Source organism: Trachurus trachurus (assembly GCF_905171665.1).
Source record: "Trachurus trachurus genome assembly, chromosome: 14".
Lineage (NCBI taxonomy): Eukaryota > Metazoa > Chordata > Actinopteri > Carangiformes > Carangidae > Trachurus > Trachurus trachurus.
The window spans coordinates 19,608,331-19,630,799 of record NC_139903.1 but is presented as its reverse complement, the minus strand read 5'-3'; the positions used below and the strand labels follow the sequence as shown (position 1 = coordinate 19,630,799).

Here is a 22,469-nt window from a genome sequence, read left to right as displayed (position 1 = left end):
AATTGTACTGACTTCTCTCTCACTGGGGCTATGTGAATAATAATTAGGTAAAAAAAAAACATAACATAAAAAATACAGGGATCATAGAGTGTGAATTTATCAAGCTATTGGAGATGTGGTCACTACTGTTTAATGAATAAACCTCTGGAAGTGCTATAATAAATCACCGGAGAACCATTTCATGTCAATCAGAATATCACTATCTCACGTCTTTGTTATCAGCCTGAAAAATCTCCTATCAGCTGAGGTTAGGGTCCGTATACCTTTGGCCGTGTGCATGTTTTGACATTTAAACAATGACAGAGATAAACGTTTGTGAAAGTGTGAGTCGGTCATGAAGACAAATTAAAGTTAGAAATCTAAGATATTTAGTATTTCTAGGTCAAAGGTCACCATGCATCCACATCCACAGGTGGATTTAGACACTTTAGAGAATCAGGAGCAGGCACTGGTTGAACAGTCTGATAAAAACACGTTTACCACATTTGAAACGCACAATTTCCTATTTAGCCAATGTAATCCAATGTAATTTTCTTCGTTGCTACAGCAGCTATTAGTTTAATTGACAGTAGCTAATTAATTAACAGTAGTTAATTAAACAGCAGAGCCTTTGTCAGTATCAGTCACACGCCTCCCTATCTGAGTCGTAGTAAAGTGATCATTGTGATTTAAATTATAAAAAAGTTCACAAACAGCGTTTTCTCTCAGCATAAGTCCATGTTTGAGAAGGACTTAGAGAGGATTATTTGTTCTCTCTGCCTGTTACAGACAAGTGCCTCCCTCCCTCCCTCCCTCCCTCCTCCCTCCTCCCTCTCTCACTCCCTCACTTCCTCATTCTCTCTGTACCTTGTTTTTTCTCTCTCTCGTTCTCTCTTTCTGTCAGAGCCTCCTCCCCCCTCCCCCCTCTCCCCTCTCTGAAGAATGTGGAAGGACCTGTTATTCAGATGCATGCATGACTTGCTGATGACAGGGTTTACATAGCTGCTGCTGCCTCTCATGGCTGTTTGCTGCAGCAGCGTCTCCGTCCCTGCAGCCCCGTCCTCCCACAGCTGAAAACAGGCTCTGCTGTGCCTTACCTGGAACTTTACAAGTTGAACAAACATTTGAGTTTGTCCTCTAGGAATGTGAAAACACGTTTAGTGACTTAACTCGACAGAACGAAAGCAGAATTTATCCCTTTCTTGCCCATTATTTTCTTTTTCTCATTAAAAGTTTTGTTAACAAAAACATCAGGAAATGATAGAAAATGCAGATCACAGTGTCCCAGTGCAATGTGACAACTTTAAATATCTTGTTGCTCCAACCAACACAACAAAAAACAAAAATATTTTTTTTACTATGATGTAAGATAACAGAACAAGATCTTATCGTCTGTTACAACAACATCAAGGTCCAATGCAAACTATGAGTCAAAAACAAACATATTTTGTTTGATACTGTGAATATCACTGTGTTCTCATTCGAAACACCTTTTTTTTTTTTTTTTATTAAACATCACAGTACAACGTTAATAAGATAAACCAGTCATATATATATATAAATAAACAAGAGTAAGACTAGAAGGTTAATGGAGGCCGAGGAGGAAAGTGTTGGGGTTCGTCTCTCTCCTGACACAGTCTGGTTCCACAGAGCAGTTTGGAAACTATGTGTGAGGAGACAGTGAGTAACGCTGCTCCATCACCCCGAGACGTGACTGGTAAAACGCTGTGGTCACAGTGAGTCAGTGTTGCCTATTGATGTGGAGCACGTACACTCAGCTGGGCCAGCTCCCTGCATACGAATGAATAAAGCAGCTAATTTAAAGCTATTTCATCTTTTGAGAGAATGCTTTGCTTTTGCTGATCAAACTGACCCCAATCCCTCTGTCTCTCTCTCTCCGTCTACCTCCCTTGTTTCTTCCCCTCCTGACCTCCAGGATCGACCAGAAGGTGTCCAACAGCCCATATGGCTTCAAGCTGCAGGAGGCGCAGGCCATCCTCAGTGAGGTCCGCTCCATCCGAGACGCCATCAGCTCTGGGGAGAAGGAGAAACAGGAGCTCATGCAGGTAAATATTAGATATATCATCTTGGAAACAAAGCCTCAATCAAGTTATTTCAGCATGACATCCTAGGCTCAGTTTTATATGAGGAGATTTATTTGCTCATTTTGGTGGTGTATTACTCACTCTGTGTCATCTGAAGCATCTGGAGGAGCTTTGTCAAGCTAGAGAAAATTACCCTGAGGATGTCATGGTGAAGCAATCAGGGTTAACAGGGCTCTAAGTTGGATTTTGGCATCTGGGAAAGGTCCCTAATGTTTTTTCGAGCTCAAATCTTATGATGGACAGGAGCAGGGACAAGTCAGGATATTTGAACCTTTGTTGCTTCAGAGAAAGTCGACCCAAAAGTCCCATATCTCACGAGTTTACTGTGTTTAATTTGAAGTGCTGATCCATGAATATTTAACTGTCCTTTTAAGAACCAAGAAGGGAATAGAAATACAGCAGAATACGGACAAAAACTGCTTTGTTGTGACATAACAAAGTTGCAGAAGCCCCAATGGCTCATTTTAAGGCTAATTCTTTTTGAATACGGGCCGTGTGCATTTCTCTGTGGGCCGAGGCTTTGATTCTTTCACAGAATAAATATAGAGCCTAGAACTGCTCTATATGGACGTCTACCAATATGGGGTCTCTAAAACTGATGGAGCACAACTTTAAGACCAGGTAGCCGCTCATATAGTCTAGTTTGTAGAAAGTAAAACCCACTGTGGTTAAATCTAATTCCAGCACCATCTTCCTTCTAGTAATTAGATAAATGCTTCTAATCCCTCATCTCAATTATCTGGATCTCCAACAGGAGGCAAGTAAACTTAAGTCTAGATTTGTCATGCATGTGGAGGCTGAGCATTGTTTAAAAGGTGCTGGAGGCGGGAGGATGTCGAGTCGATCAGCTCCCGTATCAACTCCTCAGCAGACAAAAGAAGGAGGAAAGAGGAGACAGATGATCTACATAGTGACACCCGACACTGAGAGCCACGTGGATCATGTCAGAAATCACAGCGAGGCCGGGTCTTGATGTTGTTTAACAGACAAACAGGAGGACTTAATGTCGCTGTAGATGAGGGAGAAAGTGAATTACAGTGATGGAAGAACAGCAGGGCAGATTCTTGCCAACATGCTCTTCGTCATTGGTTGAAGGACAGATCCAGCAGCGACCACGCTGCTGCACTGCTGCACTTTTGACAGATCAGTCTGCATCGTGGAGGTGAAGCGTTGGTGGAAGGTTTATTATCTGGTCCTGAGAGATGCTGATTTGTTCCTGTGACTGGGAAAACGTGATGTGTATATTTTCTCTCTCCTAAGCTGTAGAAAATAATCTCTAAATAGTTCAAATGAAATGTGCAGGAGATCTGAAAGCGGCTGGATGGCTCACCACAGGCTGAGCAAAATGAATGAACAATATAGCAGTGTAGAGAAAGAAAGGAAAATGAGCAGTTTAATGAGATGGAGTGTAAGATAAAATAAAAAAAGGTAGATGACTCTCTGGAGAGTGTGTACATGATTTAAAACTCTTTATATCACTATGGAGGGGCAGACGTACTAAAAAGCAATTTAGTGGCTCAGAGGAGTTGAGGCTGCAGGGAGGCAGGTGGTGTTTTAGTGTTGCGCTTCAGTCATTGTGATGACGACCTGTACAGGAAGAGGAGGAGGGCGGCGTGCTGCTGAGGGTGAAAACAATCTGGCTGATGGCAGGAACATCATTCATGTACAGAGTGTCATTTCCTCTCTAGCGCACGTGAGATAAACTAGCGCTGAGGAAGATCTGAGATCCACTGATCCTAAAGGTTGTAGGTTTGTTGAATAACCTTTATTATCACATTTAAGTCTCTTCTCCTGAAGCCAAAACACATAACACTTTCAGATAGTTGCTGTGTTTCACGGTCAGTTAAAAAAAAAAAGAAGCAGAAAATCCTCACATTTATGAAAGTACAGCCAGAGGATGTTTGAGATCTGTGCTTCATGATGATCGACCAAACCGATGGAGAAGGTGCTGTCAGCTGTCAGTCAATCAGTGGTTGGCAAGTATTTAACCCAGACTTACCTGTCGATCCCTGGTCGAAAGGGCCCAGTGATACCACCAAAAATCTATTTGAATAATTATTACACATTTACCTCGGTCACACTTGATAAACATTAAATGAAAACTTGGACCTGATTACACCAAATTAGTTATGTGTGCAATAGTTAACACTTAAAGTCTTATAGATGCTGTTTCACATCTCAAGACTGTCAAAATAAGTGTGAATTATCCCTTTTTTTGGTCACCATACGCACTCTGGAAGCCTACAGTTGCTGCTTCACTGCTGTTTTCTTGCTCTGTCTCCATTCAGCTTTGTTTCCTCCTGTCTGTGTTCAGTGGAACGACACTGACTTGACTTCAGAAATCAGAGGTTCTACAGAAATCTTAAAAAACACTGAATGTACTTCCATAAAAAAACAGCCATAACCTCTCTTACTAATATAAAATTCACAAGTGTTTATTTTGATTTTTGAAAAGGTCAATCAGTTCATTCCTTCTCCATATCTGAATATTTTCTGCTGGCTATCCAGGTTCATTCAACCCTTAATTAATCTGGAGGAATGATTGAGAGAGTTCTCTCATTTGCAGTAATATCAAGAGTACATTTTAACTGAAAAATATAGCAAAAGAAGAGCACAGCAACAATTAACTCATTGAGTGCCAACCACGTAATTTCTCGTTTTTCGTTCCCATGCGTTGAGTGCCGAAAACGTAATTTTACGTTTTTTGCTTTTTTTTTAAATTATGAAAATAGACACTTTAATACACATTATATGTAAATTTGGGGACTCTACGACGAGGAGAACTGAAATAGATGACGATCAAAGTCACATGACAGCTCATGATCTGGAAGTTTTTATCATAACTCGGCTTCTGCAAACGGAGTTCTGCATGCAGATGCAGCACAGCTGCTCTGCTCTCACCCGCGCTGCTGCTCCAGCTGCTCGAGCTGCTCGGAGCTGAACCAGGAAGCTCTCAGCCGACAGTCCGCCCGGTCTTCAGCTGGAGCAACACCGTGTCCTCCCCAAAGTCCTCCCGCGGTAAAATCTGATGGTCTCTGGACCAAAGCAGACCGGCATCACCGACCCGTACCACAGAAGGACCGCGACCACCGGCGGGACCGGTCTTCCCGAGCCGCGGTGGCCGACTGACCCTCACGCTCCGCGGGGAGAAGCTGTGACACGGCACGGTGCGTCTGTGTTATTGTTGTTTAGTGGCGCCCCCCCCCGCCCCCGATGGTGGTTTTGTGAATAGAACAACAACTGTTGTATATATTTATCTTATACGAGCCCTTTGATCCAGAAATGCGAGTGTCAGAAGAGCGACAGACACAAACAGCGCACCTTTCATAAAAGACGCTCTATCTCCTTTTCTAGAAAAAAAGGAGGGATTTTGGTGAAACCCAGCCATGTTTAGCTTGACTTTTCTCAGGAACAGAGGCACGTAGAAACAAACGGTTTGTGGCCACTTGAAGCATTAAGGTAAACCTTTCAATTGAGCCACAGTATGTGTTGGTGGCAATAATATAGAATACACTGTGGCTCTACATAAAAAGTCAAAAATGGTCTAAATTGCCGGTACACTTGACTAAAACTTTGGAAAGGAGCGCGGCACTCAATGAGTTAATACAGGTTACAGATAGTACAAACAAACAGACAACATAGAACTGGACCTGGAGTCATTTATAATCATGGTTTTGAATTGACCTATTGGTACACTTGCATTAGGTTTTATAGTGTGTTGTAATATGTTCCAAAAGCTAAACGCTGTTTTTCCAATATTAGTATTTACACTGGGGCGTTGACTGTCAGCCAATCAGTTTTAAATAATGACTATTGGACCAGTGTAATAAGGAAGTGATGCATGATGGGGACTGGGGAGTTTCCATTAGGACTTTACAGATGAATTAAAAAAACAATGTCTATTGATAGTGAGGAGTTGTCGTCACGGCTCAGAGCCCCACCCCCCCTCCCCCTCGTTATCGCGAGATCTTCCCCTTCTCCGCCATGATGGAAGGATTCCGGCGGCAAAAGCCTTACTAGTCTATGGGCAAAAAAAAATCGTCTACTCCGTAATTTACTGTTTTACAATGCCTGGAAATCACTGCTGTGTTAAAAACTGCTCCAGTACTTTACTTTCTCCTTATTCTTTCTTGTAATTTGTTGATCTGTCACTATCCCGCCGAAATAATGAAGGCACAAAAAAGAGCTAGAATTTAGTCGCGTCTCTGTGATGTTCTGAGGACGTTGCCCCTGGCAACCGATATCGTCTCCTTCCATCATGGCCGACCGGCTCAAACCCCGCCCAGATCAGACCAAATCGGCACGTGGCTCCTCACTCTCAATTAAGTCTGTTAAAGATGTACCTGACCTTCAGGTGGCTCATGTGTTTAATGAGAAATTGATTGCAGTAGTATTGTTGGATACAGCTGTACTGTCAGATGTGTGATATGCATGTGGTTAATAATTCTGCCGCTTTATTATCTCTACTGGTTTCCATTGATATCTTTCATCCATACCAGTATGATGGAGAAAAGGGGGTAAATAGATTTTTTAAAATGGTTTTAAAAGTTGTCATAAAGTTGTTTTTGGTTTGATTTATCGCACAAAGTGTCTCCACCTTGTCCCCTATCTGCCAAGTCTCTGCTTCACCATCTCTCCATTCAGTGACAGTGTTGCATTGCTGTGTTAACTCATCCATATTTCCACCACGGCTACAGTGTGTATTAAACTTGCATGATGGTACTTGGAGTGTGTTCACAGGCTGCAGGTGTGTGAGTGGGAGTGAGCATGACATTTGTGTGATGAACGGTTTCTGGCTCTGATGCAACAACTGGAAAACAGCTGTTTAGTGTCTGGTTGTTTGTCCATACAGAATAAATCATCTTTATAACATCTGGAGGCTCTAGTTTATATATTATAACACTGTAAAACATTTTTTATTGATCCAATGATGCAGATGTTTGATGAACAAGCAATGCTGCACATCTGCATCTGCATATCATGTTTAACAGATGATGTGGGAAAACTGAATACCAGCTCTTTATTCTATCACTGTTTTAGCAAATTTTAACTCCAATTGTTGGAAAAAAGCCTCAGTGTTGACAACATTTGACGTACAAACCCTATATAGATGTAAAACATGAGGTCTTATTATTGAAATCTGGCTTCAGAGTGGTTTGGGAGTAGAGGAAGTGTTTTCAATTATACATAATCTGCTCTGTGCACTTGTCTCTGCCTCCCTCTCTCCCCCTTCACCATCTGCATCTGACAGCTCAGCCTGTGTGTCTTTGACAATCATGTTTTGTGCGTCTGTGAGTGTAGATTACTTATCTATAAGTGTGTACTTCTGCATGTTTTGCTTCAAGTCAAAGAGCAGCGTGTTGTGTCTGGCAGACGTCACAGCTTCAGCGCAATTTAAATAATCAAGAAGATAATTCATTAAAGACACCAAATATTTGATTAAATTTCAATTTACAGCTTTTCTTTGTCGTTTCATGTCATGTGATTGATTATAATTAGACTTCCTTTAGGTTTTAGATACTATTTGGATAGAAAGGACATTTAAAACCTGTGATGAGCAAGTTTTAATTTAGTTTATTTTAAGTTGTCTTTGAATTGCAAATAATCAGAGTTATTCTAGTGATTATTGTTGGATCTGATCATTGGACCACAATGACACCCACAAAACGTATAACACCCATACAGGTTCAGTAGTTTACAGCTGTTTTAATATATCAATATCTGATCAGTTATAATTTTAGGCATTCTTGGAAAATATCTAAATTTTTCACTAGTTTCTGGAATTTTATAGAAAGTGATCAATTATTAAGTTGAAAAACTGATTGAAAAAGTCCACATAGCACTCGTTAAACATCAATAATCCAAAACTGTGTCCCCAGATGTTGCCATTGACCTTGTCAAGTGTTTTACCATCCCATCATCTCACTTCAGATCAGGGCAGAGAAATGTGGATTTCTAAATGTGAATCGCCTTCAGTCCTTACAATGTACTCAGAGCAATAAACTTAACAAACAGCACTCAACACTTATCAGGTGATAAATAAACTAGACTAAATAAACTTATAAAACTGAACTAACATACCCTGGAATCAATCCGAAGCTGTCATACAGTCCAAAGCTCTCAGTAAACAATCAGAAAACAATTACGGCATCAGCTGAGTGATAATGATTGTTGGGTAATGAAGTCTTTCAAATATAAATCAAATGTTAACACTTAACTGTGGCCCCCATGTGGAGGTGCCAGTCTGTGAAGTGAAGACATGTCCTGGGACCCTCAGGGCTCAGGAAGAGACATGAGACATTTGAAAAGCTGCATCATCAAATTACGGCAACACCTCTGTTATCATAGAGTCATGTCTTGTTATTTTTCTGCCTCATCTAAAAGACAAAGATAAGGTGCATTCCACAGTGGGCTTCAAAACTCACCGCAAAGTCATATATGATATTCATCACGGGGCTGTAAAGATGAAAGTGTCGCTGCTGTGGCAGCTGTCACAGCCGCTGCATCACTGTAACGGAGGAGCGTGTAGCACACAAAGAGGAGCTTGTGTTTTACATTTTACAGTTTATTCCCTTTGAAGATGCTCTTTGCCCCGACCAGTTAGAGTGACGTTGACGCCACGTTTCCACCATGATCAGATAAAAGATTAGAGAGCAAATGTAAAAGAATAAATTGTTGTGACACCGCAGTGCTTTTTTTTTTTCTAGGATCTTGGATGTTCATGCAAAATCAACAGCAGAGATGATGATTTCCTGAAGCGTAATGTCAGAATGTATAAATCTTTCACTGGGTTATGAAGATGACTGCAGAGTTATGACACAAAAGTGAGGTGGGGTGGGGGGGCAGTCAGGTGGTGAATGTTTTTCTGCTGCTGCTCCAGCTGCCGACTGTCAAAACCAGCTGAACAGTAACTCCTGAATCACATCATGATTCATCTCTCCGTTTGTGTGTGTGTGTTCATCCAGAAACTGGCGGTGCTGAAGGACGGTTTCCAGCTGGACTCGGGCTCCCAGCAGGAGCTGTGGGGCAGCAGCCCCTCGCTCGCCAACTCGGAGCTGTCCATCCCCCGGCTCTACTCTGACGCCGGCTCGCAAACTGACATCCCTGCAGAGGTGAGTCTCTCACACACACACACACACACACACACACACACACACACACACACACACACACACACACACACACACACACACACACACAGAGAGCAGAGTCTGGAGTCTTGACAGTCTTCTGCTGTTGTCATGGCAACAACAGACATCTACCGTCTTGGCTTCAGTCCCAAGAGTTTTTCCGTTTAAAAAGTTTGAGCAATTGCATTAACTAACTGTTTAATGTATAAAACGTAGGGGTGTCAGTCAAACTTACCACATTCTCGCATCAATTAACTTGTCAATGAATCTACATCATCATTTCACCACTAGAACAAATGGAAACGCAAGGTGTAGGTTTAAAGGGATAGTTCAACATTTTGGCAAATTGGCCCATTGCCATAATACCTATAGTTTTAGGAGTAGGTTCGTTACCTTTAATTGTCGGTGCAAGCTATTTTTAGAACGGCGGAGCAGAGCCGCGAGCCTCGAAAACAACTCTGTCTCGTAACGTTCCGTTATTATGTCATAGCGTGGTGAATGTGCAGGTTACAACTCGTCCACGAGAGCGTTTTGGAGTAGTTGGATTGTGTATTTCATGAGTTTGATGAGGGAAACCAAGAAATCTCATTAGCCTAGCGGCTCTGCTCCGCCGTTCTAAAAATAGCTTGCACCGACAATAAAGGTAACGAACCTACTGCTACTGTATGACTATAGGGATTATGGCAATGGGCCAATTTGCCAAAATGTTGAACTATCCCTTTAATGTTCCGTTCTTTATAAACAAAAAAATAAAATATTTTGTGTGTTTCAGCAGCTTTTATCTTATAATAACTTTAAAAGATATGATCTTTCTTAATTTTAGTCATGAATCTGGAACAGTTTACAGTGAATTGATGTGTGTGTTGACTTCATGGTCTTGATGTGACCTTGTTTTGTTTTTGTGACCAGTTCATAACCAGCACCAACAAACTGGCGGAGAAGGTTCGTCTGAGTCTGAAGTATGAGGAGGCCAAGAGGAGGTAACGTCACTTCGCCTGCACAGTGTGTGCTTGTGTCTATTAATATGTGTGTGCATTTCTGCACATTCACCCCCCTCTCTTTTCTCACGCTCACAGGATCGCCACCATCGAGGTGCAGATCGCCAAACTGGACAGCGAGGCGTGGCCGGGGCTGCTGGACCCGGAGCGAGATCGCCTCATCCTCATCAACGAGAAGGAGGAGCTGCTGAAGGAGCTGCAGTACATCAGCCCACGCCAGCGGCTGGAGCCCAACGACGCCGAGAAGCTGGAGTCTGAGAAGAAACGCCTGGAGAGAGACCTGCAGGCTGCCAGGGACAACCAGAGCAAGGCGCTGACCGAGAGGTGAGCGGGGCGGGGTCCGACCCGGGAGAACAGAGCGTGTGCTTCCTTTAAATGACTCGTTACACTCAGAGTTTATTTCTCTGCGGTGACCTTCCTGAGCTCTTTGTAACTCCCAGCTAGTTTTAATTAGAGATTTACTCGATCAAGTTACAATATTATCGTGGGTGCCAAAGACTTAACATGTGTGAACTGGCTGCTCAAAACAAGCTGAGAAATCACGTCCAGTTATATACATACAAGTGCTTCATGCTGCACACACAGTACTGTATGGGACCTTTTAAGAATCAGGACACAAACAAGTGCATTAGTTAGTTAATTCATCATTTCTAAAACATTTTTCCTTCATTACAGTTAAAATTGTTCAAGTCTGTATAAATAAACCGTGGCTGACATTAGCTGATGCGAAACCAACAGCAGCTGGTTCAGTGTCTCTGTTGTTGTTCCACTCTCACCGTGTGTCTGAAGGTGACAGAGGAGATTAGAGCAGGTGATCACAGGTGTGCAGTGTCTGGTGTGTGTGTGTCAGCTGATGACACGTCTGACCTATTACCCCTGTTTGAGTTTGACCTTCAGACACATCAAACCTCCCCGATGAGAATTAAGAGTCAGACATGGACACGACAGACCTCCTCTCCTCTCCTCTCTTTATTGCTTGTATTATTTATTTTTTGATTCTTCTGAATGTCTTTCATTTACATTTTTCCTCTTGTTTCTAAAACATGTTACAACCTTTAAACTGCAATTTGAAAAGTTATATGAATAAAGTTCAGTATTATCGTTGTTATTATTATTATCATTTAGCTACTTGCAAAAACTGCGCAGGTTTACCTCACATACTTACGTCAAAGTGTGAGCGCATTAGCCTAATGACAGTTTCTTATTTATTGTTTTGCCAACTCGGAATTAACCTCAATTAACCACAACCACCTCCTTAAACCTTCACTTTCTACAGCGTGTGAAGACACTCTTATTTATATGACTTTTATGTTGTAATGTGAAAACTGGACTTTTTATAAAAAGAATTTTTAATAATTTTTTTTAAATATAAAAGTGATAAGTACTTCAGCTCTTCTCAAATGCTCCCTCTGCTCCTGCCCTCCTCCACCTTCCTCTCCTCTTTTGTTTCGTCCTTTTCCTAAATAGAAGCATGCAGCAAACCAGAACGGCCAAGGTCCTCCTCTCTCCCGCTCTTATCTCCCCCTCCTCTGCCTCCTCTAACAGGGCTCTTGTTGTTCTGTGTTCAGGTCAGACTCTACCTGAGCTCAGTCTCTCTTTGTGTTTTGTCTCCTGTTCCTGTAACCTGAGAGGAGGCTGCGGAGCCCGGTCACAAAAGGAACCCCTTGTAGTCCGTCCACCCACGCAGCGTTCAGCCAGTGACACGGGAAATAAGAACTTAAATTCACCGTCTGAAAATGTCACTTTCACCAACTTTGACCTATGATCCTTGAGCAAAGGCAACGCCCCATTAGACAGAGACACTAAATACAGCAGCTTCTCAACCTAATTATTATTATTATTTTTTTTTTTAAATATCGTTTCAGGCTGCGGCTTCACTGCAAAAGGAACAAGCTGGTCAGAGAGCTGGAGGAGATGGTTCGACTGGCCACATCACTACACACCCAACTCAAGAGGTTTGTTCTTCAGTTCTCTGCTCTTAAAAGGATTGTTTTTGTTTAATGACAACATTGTACTAAACAAATAAATTGATTGACATCAGTAAAAGGGTCAGTAAATGAGCAGTGAGGCCTTCAAAGGTATATCAAATGGTGAATAGAGAAGTTATTACCTGAGCTGTCACCTGTGAACATCCACGACATGACTGACAGAGACAAAAGCCCGACTAGTCTCTCTTCTTATAAGACTTTCTTTGTGTAGCACCTTTCTGTACATGTGACAAAAAATCCTTCAACAGACAGATCAAATTAAATTGTCAATTGCAAACAACAATACCTTTTTGTTCTTATGGAAATGTGTCTTAAGAAGTGAAATCTGACTCTGAAATGTTCTGAGTCACTCACCTCATCAGTGTGACATTAAACTGATGTAAAAAATAATCAGATGTAAAAAAAAAAAAAAACCCAACAACAACCTTCCAAAACATGATGGTATACTTCCCTTAAGATCAATCAAAACAAATTTGATGATTCCTTTCATTTAAAGGAAGCTCCTGCACACTGTCGTAACTTGCATTGTTGTTTTAATAAAAGCACAACATTTCGGTCCCTTGGACCTTCGTCAGGTTATGTGATGATTCCTTTAATAAAAGCTTCTCTCAACAGTTGTATTATACCAGAACTTCCACAGAGAGAAGAAAATAATGAAATAACCAGACAGAAAATGTGTCTGTCAGTCAGAGAATAAATACAAAATAAATACGTTTATTCAGTTTATAAAGAAAAGAGTAAAAACTTGTCCTAGTTTCATCAGGTTTCAGTAAAACCATGAAATAAGCTGCTGAACCAGACACACTCAGACAGGCAGGTCAGTAAACTCTCAGAAGACCAGAGATCTGGCTTTAATATCCATTTAATTAATTGCACTGTTATGAGCTTCCAGGCTGTTTCAGAAATCAGAGCTGTGAAATCTGAGAAACAGAGAGCAGCTTCAGTTTTTAACCTTTAATAACCAAACATTTGCTAAAGACGAAAGCCATTTGTTCTCCTCGCCTGTTTGACTGCAGCGCTGATCTCTGGGCAAATCTAATCCTGCGTACCCGAACCCGAGCACATGACGCAAGGCTGCTGTAAGATCGGCACATGTTCCCCAGTCGCTGAATATTTCACAAGAGCTGCTTTTCAAATTCAACAGTGGGAAATCTGAAAGGTTGACATGAGCAGTGTCAGTCCTCTTCATCTTCCTCTGCAGGCCCAGTCTCTCTTTCTCTGTTTGATCCCCGTCTCTCCTCCTCGTTTGACGGACATCAAACGTCTCGCCCGCAGACGAGAAGTTCACTGTGTCTGTGCTAACGAGCCGTCCGTCTATAATTAGACACCCGATCTTACAGAGTGAGGAATGTGTGAGGAGAGTCGAAGAAAGACAGAGGGAAGTTTTACCCCATGTCCTGTTGACCAATAATGAATGAAATCTTCTAATGCAGGTGCAGGTGCTGCTCAAACACAACTCTCTTTATACACTAAAGGAGTGGTTCCTAACCTTTTTCCCCTGAGAGGTGCCCAGACCACAGGTTGGGAACCACCACTGCACTAAAGCACAGAATAATAAAGAATAAAACGACAGAGACTGTTTAAAATGTTGTTTTTTCATGTTGCAGGAATTATTATGGGAGAAATCTACACTCTTAATTATTTTTTAGTGTTTAATTTCACCATCAACCACATACTGTAATAAGACTGCATGTAAGATGATACACAGTGTGATTAAAGAGGCCGATGGTAGATTCATGTGCATAAACAGGATCAGAATGAGGGCAAAATATGAAATGTGTGCAAGGAGTGGGAAGTGTATGTGTGTGTATGTGTGTGGAGGGCAGTGGAGTGTAAAATACTGACTTTTAGCAACTTTAAAGTTATTTATGGTTCCTCTCTAAACTGATATATCGGCGTTTATTCATCATCCAGATGTTTTCATCTGTCTCAAGCTGTTCTGGTCTTTGTGTTAAATAGTGCTGCTATCACAGAGTTAACACAACTTGTTTAGGTGCAGTATATATTTATTTTTAATAAATGGTTAATGTGCTCCCCCTCCCCCCTCCAGCCTATCAGCCAGCACCCTGTCCTGTTCCTCTGGCAGCAGTCGAGGCTCGCTGACGTCCAGCCGCGGCTCCCTGGCCACCACCTCCAGCCTGGGCTCCACCTCCTCCCTCAGCTTCACCGACATCTACTTGGAGCAGCCCGAGCTGGCAGACCCGGATTTCCAGAACAAGCTGGACAGCCTCCTGCAGGAGGGCGGCCAGGGGGGCTACCGGCCCTCCAGCTCCATCACCACCATCCACGAACACGAGGTGGTAACGGGTTGCGGGAGGGGGGACGCCGGGAGGCCCGAGGGCAAAACGGGAGGTGCGGAAGGAGACGTGGGGAGCTCTGCTGGAGGAAGCGCAGCAGCAGGAGGAGGAGGAGGAGGAGGAGGAGGAGGAGGTATGGGAGTGGAGATCGGGTCGTCCAGGATTCAGGCCCTCAGACTGTCGGAGACCCCTCGCTCCATGAGCTCTTTATCTCCCCGATCGTCTCTCTCCTCGCTGTCTCCCCCGTGCTCGCCGCTGGTCACAGACACTAGCTTCCTGTCCGGCGAGACGTTTGCAGGCCAGACCGGGCCCGGCGGACTGGGCCTGGACCTGGAGCTGCACAGCAGGTTAGCAGAGCTGGAGCTCAGCCTGGACTCTCAGGAGCAGAGACAGGAGCGTGGCCCAGGCGGGCTGGAGGAGAAGCAGAACCTCAACACCGCGCTGGGCGAGGAGGTCAAAGGTAAACTCAAAGGAAGCTTTTATTCACTCATTCTATGTCTATGTTCACAACAACAGTGAAGAAGCATCTACACAATCCAGAACTGAACTGGATAAACTTTACTTTTTAAAGTGAACCCTCAGGCTTTGTCTGTGGTCTGTTGTGCTTTCATAACCGTAGTGCAATGAATCTTGGGATAGGTTAGGCCTCGAGTGTTGAATCCTTTGTTGCTCAGTAAAAGAAGCATGTATTTGAAGGTCTAGTCGTGCCGCTGTGGCATCTTTGGTCTTCAAATGCAGCTCCTAAAGGTTTTACTGTTATTAAAAAAAAAAGAGTCATGCAGCCAATCTGAGTGTGGTGGAGGAACTACATTGAATATATTTAAATAAATACAGTTTGAATAGAGCAGGCTTGTTCAGTCACAGAAACTGCTCGACAAATAAAACAGATCACATCAGATTTGACTTGTCATTAATTCAGGAAGCGACTCAGAGTCTCTTATCCTCAGAGCAATCACATCAAGTCTTCTTGACGGCAGTGAAAACTATTTTTGCATAATAACAGCTCAGGAGAGCAGCGGGAAAACGACCGCAGTGACGATCCCAGTTAATAACGAGAGAACGACGATTGTGATGAATGATCAGCAGTTAGATGAGCAGCAATAAGACAGAGGCCACAGAGGGTGTGTGTGTGTATGTATGTGTGTGTGTGTGTGTGATGTAACGGCCATATCTCTGTTACACGAGGTGTCACTGTGTGTGTGTGTATGAGAGAGAAAGAGGGAGATGTGAGAAATGTAATACTGTGAGTGAAACCTGATTGCTGAGAGAGGAGGGGAGGGTAAGGAGGGTGTTGGATTACAGTTGGGTCACCTGTGTGTGTGTGTGTGTGTGTGTGTGTGTGTGTGTGTGTTCTACTCATGTTTGAAGTCTTCTTCTGAGAAATGTGACACTTTTTATTCCCCTGTCTGTTTTACCTTTGTTCCAGTTGTCAGGGTGAATTTTATCAGCTGGAATTTATTGGAATTAGTTGATCAGAAAATAAATAGTTTCAACTATCAATTGTATCAATTGCACCAACATTTTCTGGTTGCACTTTCGTAAGTGGAAGGATTTCCTCTGTTTTGGATATCTTTAAGATGTTTGACTGTGGGCTGCCTCTGTTTTTAAAGTGAGTTTATTTACATTTGTTCACGTCTGAGATAATAAAATACTCAGTCTTACAAATTCTCCAGAGGGTCGCTGAGACACAACATGAGCCATCTTCTCCAAATCCGAAGGAACAGATCACTGGTGGACGTTTGCCTTCCAGTTAACTGAAAAGCCCAATTTCCACAAAAAACGCCACTATGACCTGCTATAACTGCAGGAGTTTTTTGCAGCGATGGAAAGGGCTGAAAATCCGACCACGGTGATAGATAAGTCTGAGTGAAGACCAAAAAAGAGTAGGAGTTGGAACGGCAGCTGAACGTGACTCAGGTTCTCGTCGTAGCGGCGGGTGAAAGGTGGACGAGGTGTCTGGTTTCCTGTTCACTCTCCATCCCTGGTGCCAGGCTCCACCTGGCACGGAGAGCCCCCCCCCCCCCCCCCCCCCTCCCCCTCCAACCACCCACGTCATTATATTTAATGAGAGCACTGTGAGGACTCCAGCAGCACACTGCTTCGTCCAGATTAAACATCTGCAACTGCACGCTGCTGTGGGAGATTGTTTTTTTAAGCAAAGTGTGTAACTTGCAGCCACTACAAAAGGCTGCTGCTCGTGTTTTGAAGTCTTTAAGCTGGGTGGGGGTGGGGGTGGGGGGGTTGTGGGGTGGAGGTTTCTCCCACCGCCACCTGCCACGTGTGCTAAGAAGAGGCTGTGGTGATGGTTTACACTGCAGACTTCAACAAAGCCACGGTATCTTAATTACAGCCCAACAGCACAAAACAAACAGATGTGAAGTGTTGACAGAGGCTTTGATCGGAATCGGTGATTAAACAAGTGGCTCGGAGCGGAGGTTTCCAGACACGACTTCTCTCTGCTTTATCTCTCCGCTCTTTGCCGTCCTCTGCTTTTCTCTCTGTGGTCAAACTGCAACTCCTTGCTTGATGTCTTTGCTTTAACTTCAGGGAGTTTTTAAAATGTATTTAGAGCTCAAATCTTCAAATGTTTGACGAAACACTGGGACACGGTGCTTCTCGCTGCATGAGTTGCAGGAACAGGTGGAGATAATACATTTGTTAGGGACTATTTTCAGCAGTGGATTAATCCACATTTTGGGTATTTGGGGCAGCAGGATTGTGTGTGTGAGACTGTCTCAAATAAACCACAGTGTGTGTGTGTGTGTGGGTGTGTGTGTTCATGGTGATGAGGGAACATGTCACCAGGTGCAACAGTGAGACTCACTGATGTGTTTTTAATAGTTTTTGAGCCAGTGGATGTTGTTGTACTTTATATTGGGTTGGTTTGGAGTTTTTATGGGGTTTGTATTGACAAGAATTAAAATATAGACTGTCACTGGGCGTATTTTCCATAAAATGATCAACATGAAACCGATCTTTAATTAATCTAAACTTATCTTCAGAATCGGCTCCCCAGCTGCGGGGGACGGGGGCGGGGCCAAAGAAGATTGGCGTGACCTCAGCAGTGTCTGATGAATCAGTAGCCGGCGACAGCGGAGTGTACGAGCCCTCGGAGCGCAGGTATGAAGAAGAAGACTTTCCCTGTTTGATTGCTTAAAAAAACTGGTATCTGCCCCGTCCTCATCAGTATCACACACTGTCGTAAAATAAACATTTGTGTGTTTGTGTTGTCCAGGCCTGGCCTCCCTGCAGACCTCCTCCTCAACTCCTACGAGGAGCGGGCGCTCGGCTGCTCCCAGGTGCAGCTCGGCTTCCGTTATGAGTCCAGAGACCAACGCTTCACCATCTGCGTCATGCAGCTGTGCAACTGCAGCGCCCTCTGTCTGCCGGCCGACCAGATCATGTAATAACCCCTTTACCTCTTGTCAAAATAATGAAACACAAAACCTGTTTGTTTATTTAAAACAGGAAAAGGACAAGACACAGTTGTAGGAAACACTTTTGAATACACTCTGTCCACAGCTTAAGCTACAGAAACAAAACACTGAGGCTGGTCCAGAGGGTCCAGAAGCTCAGAGACGTTCAAATACAGGGACATAAAACAGTGAAAGCTCCACTGTCTGCTGAGAAGATCATGTGACCAAGCAGCAGCAGCAGCTGTAACACCTGTACCTGTGTGTCCTGCAGGTATGTGCGGGTGGTGGTGCTGCCCTGCGTGGAGGCCACGCGCTGCCTCTTCCGAACACGGGGCTCCCTGCCTCAGGATGTCGCCGAGGTCAACGAGGTGTTCGGCATGCAGATATCCCACAGTGCACTGCGCCAGAAGACCCTGAGGGTCGACGTCTGCAACACCAGCAAGTCGGGCCACGAGGAGTGTCTGGTCAGTGGAGCCTCTCTTAGAGATTCCTGAAGCTTCTGTTAGGACTCAAATGTTATTATGAGAAAAAGGGAAATAAGAAGACAATTAAAAATATTTATTTTGACAACTGAATGGTTGAGTTGATTATTACATAACAGCAACATCCTCACTCCAGTTCCAGACTTTGTTGCATGTGATTTCTGTCTGTGCCATTTGTGCCATTATTTCCTGTCAGATAAAAAAATATCTCTTGTTCGGTTTGACAACACAATAATGACAACAGCCTTGGGCGCATTAAACACTGACCAGGATGAGGGATGAGCAGATGCCGAAAGTATTTCCTTAACCTGCCTCCATCTTCCCTCCTCTCCCTCTCTCTCTCCTCCCTCTCCCTCCTCTGTCCAGGCGGGGGCCCAGATCAGTCTGGCTGATGTCAGCTGTTCGGAGGAGCGATGCACCAAGTGGTACAACCTGCTGAGCCGCGCCTACATGCCTGAGATCAGCAGCAGCACGGACAAGGAGAACCGAGCAGCGGGCGGCTCTGACAGGGTACAGAGAGGGGAGACACTGTCCCCCAGTGGACACTGAGACTATTTGATTTAGTTCAACAGTATTTTAAGATCATTTGCAAATCCAGCTGCTAATTATTATGACTAAGGAGTTACCCTTTATTATTATACTGTAACTCTCCTTTCTCTGCATGTACAACTATTAATTTTATCATGTTAAAAGCAAAATTTAAGCTCGATGAAAATGATTTTAGACAGGTAGAAAAATTTGTTTGTAGTTTGTATGTTACTGCCCCTGTAGTTTGTTGCCTCATACCTGTGTATGACAAAACATTTTGGCAGCAGCAACATGTTGATTATTTAACAGTCCAAAAAAAAAAAAGGTTCGGTCAACCTTCCTGTGAGCTAACAACACACAAATTGATATTTTGTCATTGGTCTTTCATGTAAATGAGTGAGAACAGAATGAATTGAACTGACAATGTTCATTTGTTTGACTTAAACAAATGAATGTCTAATTCACACGAGGGAAAACAATGATATAAATGTGTTTGGTGCTGATGTTTTGTGTTTCAGACGCGTGTTTCCAGCAGCGACACAGTCGGAGCTCCAGAGGAGGAGGAGGAGTGGTGAGTGTTTCGCTGTTTAAAAAAAAAGAAAGATGTATCAATGATATTAACTGAAAATTATGTTTTTAAACTTGAATTGTTCTCTTTATTGTCAGGTTGTAAATATGTTTTTAGTAAACCTCCCTCACTGTTACCTGTAGAGCTGCGTTAAACACGACAACAGCAGCAGTTAGTCACCACACACACACACACACACACACTGAATGTTACCTGGCAGGTTCAGACTGTCAATAACGTTCCTCCTCCCTCTGTCCCATGACGATCAGCACGTGTCCTGAGGTTGTGTGGCTTAAACATACAAACACAAATTCAACACACACACACACACACACACACACACACACACACACGAGGAGAAGAAGGAGGAATACGCCAGTCTACACTCACACTCCTCCTTTTCTTTCACTCTCCATCATTTAGTAACTAAAAGCTCATTTATTTACACAATTTGTCAGTATTTTAACTGTGACCTTATTTTATATATTCAGATGCCTGGTTACACTTAGCTTCAGTGGCTTATGTCACTTTTACCGGAAAGAGAAAACATTAAAACACATGTCATGAATTCTGTCATGAAAAATACAATTGGATAAAAGAAATGGAAATGAAAAATGAACATATAAGAATTCTTTCTTCTTACCAAATGTACAATCATTTATTGTCTCTCAGAGCTTTTACAGTCAACAGTCCTCCTCATCTGCATCTCTATTGTTGATTTTCAGGCACGGCGACCCGCTGGAGGCAGACCTGTTTGATGATGAAGAAGGAAACGGAGTGGAGGGAGAGGGGCCTCTGGAGGAGGAGGACGAGTTTTATCCTGACAGCAGCCAATGGGAGGAGGAGGAGGAAGAGGAGGTCAAGGTGACCAAACACCCTCCTGCAGCAGCAGCAGCAGCAGCAGCAGCAGCAGCAGCAGCAGCAGTAACAACAGTAACAGCAGTAACAGCAGCAGCTACTATCACAGAGAAGGTAACTTCTGTTTTTAGCTGCCCCAGTGCATCTGAATGTCCATGGTGTATCCGATGGTGTTTTATAACTTTGTCCTAGGATAAACAGGAAATCTGTCTTTCTATTCTTCATCCAGGTGAACAAAGAGACAAGTATGGATGGTTTGCCGTCGTCGTCCCACCACTGCTCCGTGGTTCGGCCCAAGGAGCGCCGGCCGGATGTCCACCAGCAGAACCCCTTCATGAGAGGGAACACCATCATCCGCTCCAAGACCTTCTCCCCCGGACCCCAGAGCCAGTACATCTGCAGGGTAACTGATGAACTGACTTGACTCTACAATATGACACAGAACAGACAGAAAAACTCAGACTGTTCTCCTCAAACACAGAAGATTTAACTTCACCATTTCGCTCTGTTTTCCTCAGATCAATCGCAGCGACAGTGACAGCTCCACCCTCTCCAAGAAGTCTCCGTTTGTCAGAAACGCCTCGGAGAGACGAAGCATGCGCATGAAGAAGGTAGAAACAACTTCTTTATCCCTTTCTCTTCCTCGTCGCTCCGCTCACATCTCAGGTTTCATCTACAGATTTTCTCTTGCACCTGAACTCATTTTATTTACATAAATACGTCATGTGAGATTCATTCAAAGGGTTTTCAAATAACATTTCATAGGATTTTGTGTTTTACCTGCCGGTCCTCAGAGAGACTGTATATCTGTAGTTGTGTGAAACTTACTTGATCCGGTCTGTGTCTGTTTGTTGGATTCAAATTCAAAGTGGAGGTGTTCATGTTGCAGCCAGTGGCTGAGGGCCTGAGCAGAAAATGTCCGTCCACTTCCCTCCAGCAGTTTGTCTCTGTGAATTGACCTGTGTCCCCCTGTGATCGGCTGTAAATCTTGACAGTTTAATAATGAAGTCAAACCTCAAGGTTTACCAACCTTGTGCTCTCCAATCTCCAGAGAGAGAGGCAGATGAGAGGGAGAGCTGACTCGTAGAGCTGCTCACTAACTCCTAGTGAAGTGACTCTCAATATTTAATATCCATCTGAATGTTTAATGCAGCTCTGGCATTTGCCAGCGTCCATTAACGTAGAGGCTTCCTCGGCCTCTGTGCTCCTCATGGGGCTCCACAGCAGCAGGAAATTCTCTTGTACACATCAGATGGTGTTGACAGTGTTTGTCACTGTACAGTCATGTGACATCTGAGCCTTTCTCTGGCCTGTCTGTTTATTAGAATAACAGCTTTGTCAAGGTGTTCCAACACAACAAGAGCTTGTACTTACACAACTATGTCGACTGTTTTCATTACGGATTAATCAAGTAATTATTCTCTTCACTAATTAAAATGTCTTCTGCAAATAAAGACATCTTATACTCTTGATCTTGCATTTGCACACCAGTGATATCATTTTACTGCATGGTCTCCTGAACTCTGGGAACTTAATTTACACCAACCAATCAACCAATAATAAGATAAATCTGTTGTTGTGTCTACAGGACTTAACTAGGTCTTTTCTTTTCCTCCCCTCAGCCTCCTGTGCAGGTCAAAGGTCTGGACGGTCTCCTGCGGACGTCCCTGGACTTGGAGCTGGACCTGCAGGTGTCCCGGACGCGGCAGGCCAGATTGGCGCAGGAGCTGCGGGTGCTGCGGGAGCTGAAGGCTCAGCTGGAGAAGGCAAGGCAGCAAGGTCAGAGGGAGCTGCCCGCCTGGGTCCAAGAAGACGAGCGCTTCCGCCTCCTCCTAAAGCAGGCTGAGAAACAGGTGAGTGACCATGTTAGGACACATCAGTCCAGTGTCCAGCATTCAGGTCTGGTTGATATGTGTCAGAACTGAATATGGCTTTGCTTGTTGCTCTTGTTCAGACTCGAGAGGAGCAGCTGCAGGAGAAGCGGGTGGAGAAGATGATGAGGGCGGCAGCCAAGGACGTCCACAAGATCAGGGGCCAGAGCCGCAAAGAGGTCCCTGAGGTCCAGACCTTCAGGTGGGAGTAACAACAGGCTCAGGGCTCACTTTTACCAACCGTCTCAA

At 43.7% G+C, this 22,469-nt stretch overlaps 1 protein-coding gene across 2 annotated transcripts in view; it reads left to right on the top strand.

Annotated features, from left to right (window-relative positions):
* The window catches only part of wwc1 (WW and C2 domain containing 1), a 52,383-nt gene that overhangs the window by 22,544 nt on the left and 7,370 nt on the right, over nucleotides 1-22,469 (top strand). The window contains exons 6-21 of one of the 2 annotated variants that reach the window (XM_083987127.1): nucleotides 1,916-2,045; nucleotides 9,050-9,196; nucleotides 10,124-10,194; nucleotides 10,291-10,536; nucleotides 12,078-12,167; nucleotides 14,251-14,957; nucleotides 17,500-17,617; nucleotides 17,733-17,900; nucleotides 18,185-18,377; nucleotides 18,762-18,905; nucleotides 19,442-19,491; nucleotides 20,217-20,463; nucleotides 20,579-20,752; nucleotides 20,868-20,960; nucleotides 21,972-22,202; nucleotides 22,304-22,422. In XM_083987127.1, the coding sequence (XP_083843253.1) occupies nucleotides 1,916-2,045; nucleotides 9,050-9,196; nucleotides 10,124-10,194; nucleotides 10,291-10,536; nucleotides 12,078-12,167; nucleotides 14,251-14,957; nucleotides 17,500-17,617; nucleotides 17,733-17,900; nucleotides 18,185-18,377; nucleotides 18,762-18,905; nucleotides 19,442-19,491; nucleotides 20,217-20,463; nucleotides 20,579-20,752; nucleotides 20,868-20,960; nucleotides 21,972-22,202; nucleotides 22,304-22,422 (2,928 nt within the window). Of the gene's footprint in view, nucleotides 1-1,915; nucleotides 2,046-9,049; nucleotides 9,197-10,123; nucleotides 10,195-10,290; nucleotides 10,537-12,077; nucleotides 12,168-14,250; nucleotides 14,958-17,499; nucleotides 17,618-17,732; nucleotides 17,901-18,184; nucleotides 18,378-18,761; nucleotides 18,906-19,441; nucleotides 19,495-20,216; nucleotides 20,464-20,578; nucleotides 20,753-20,867; nucleotides 20,961-21,971; nucleotides 22,203-22,303; nucleotides 22,423-22,469 lie in introns of both variants that reach the window. The other variant, XM_083987126.1, reaches the window with a different exon arrangement.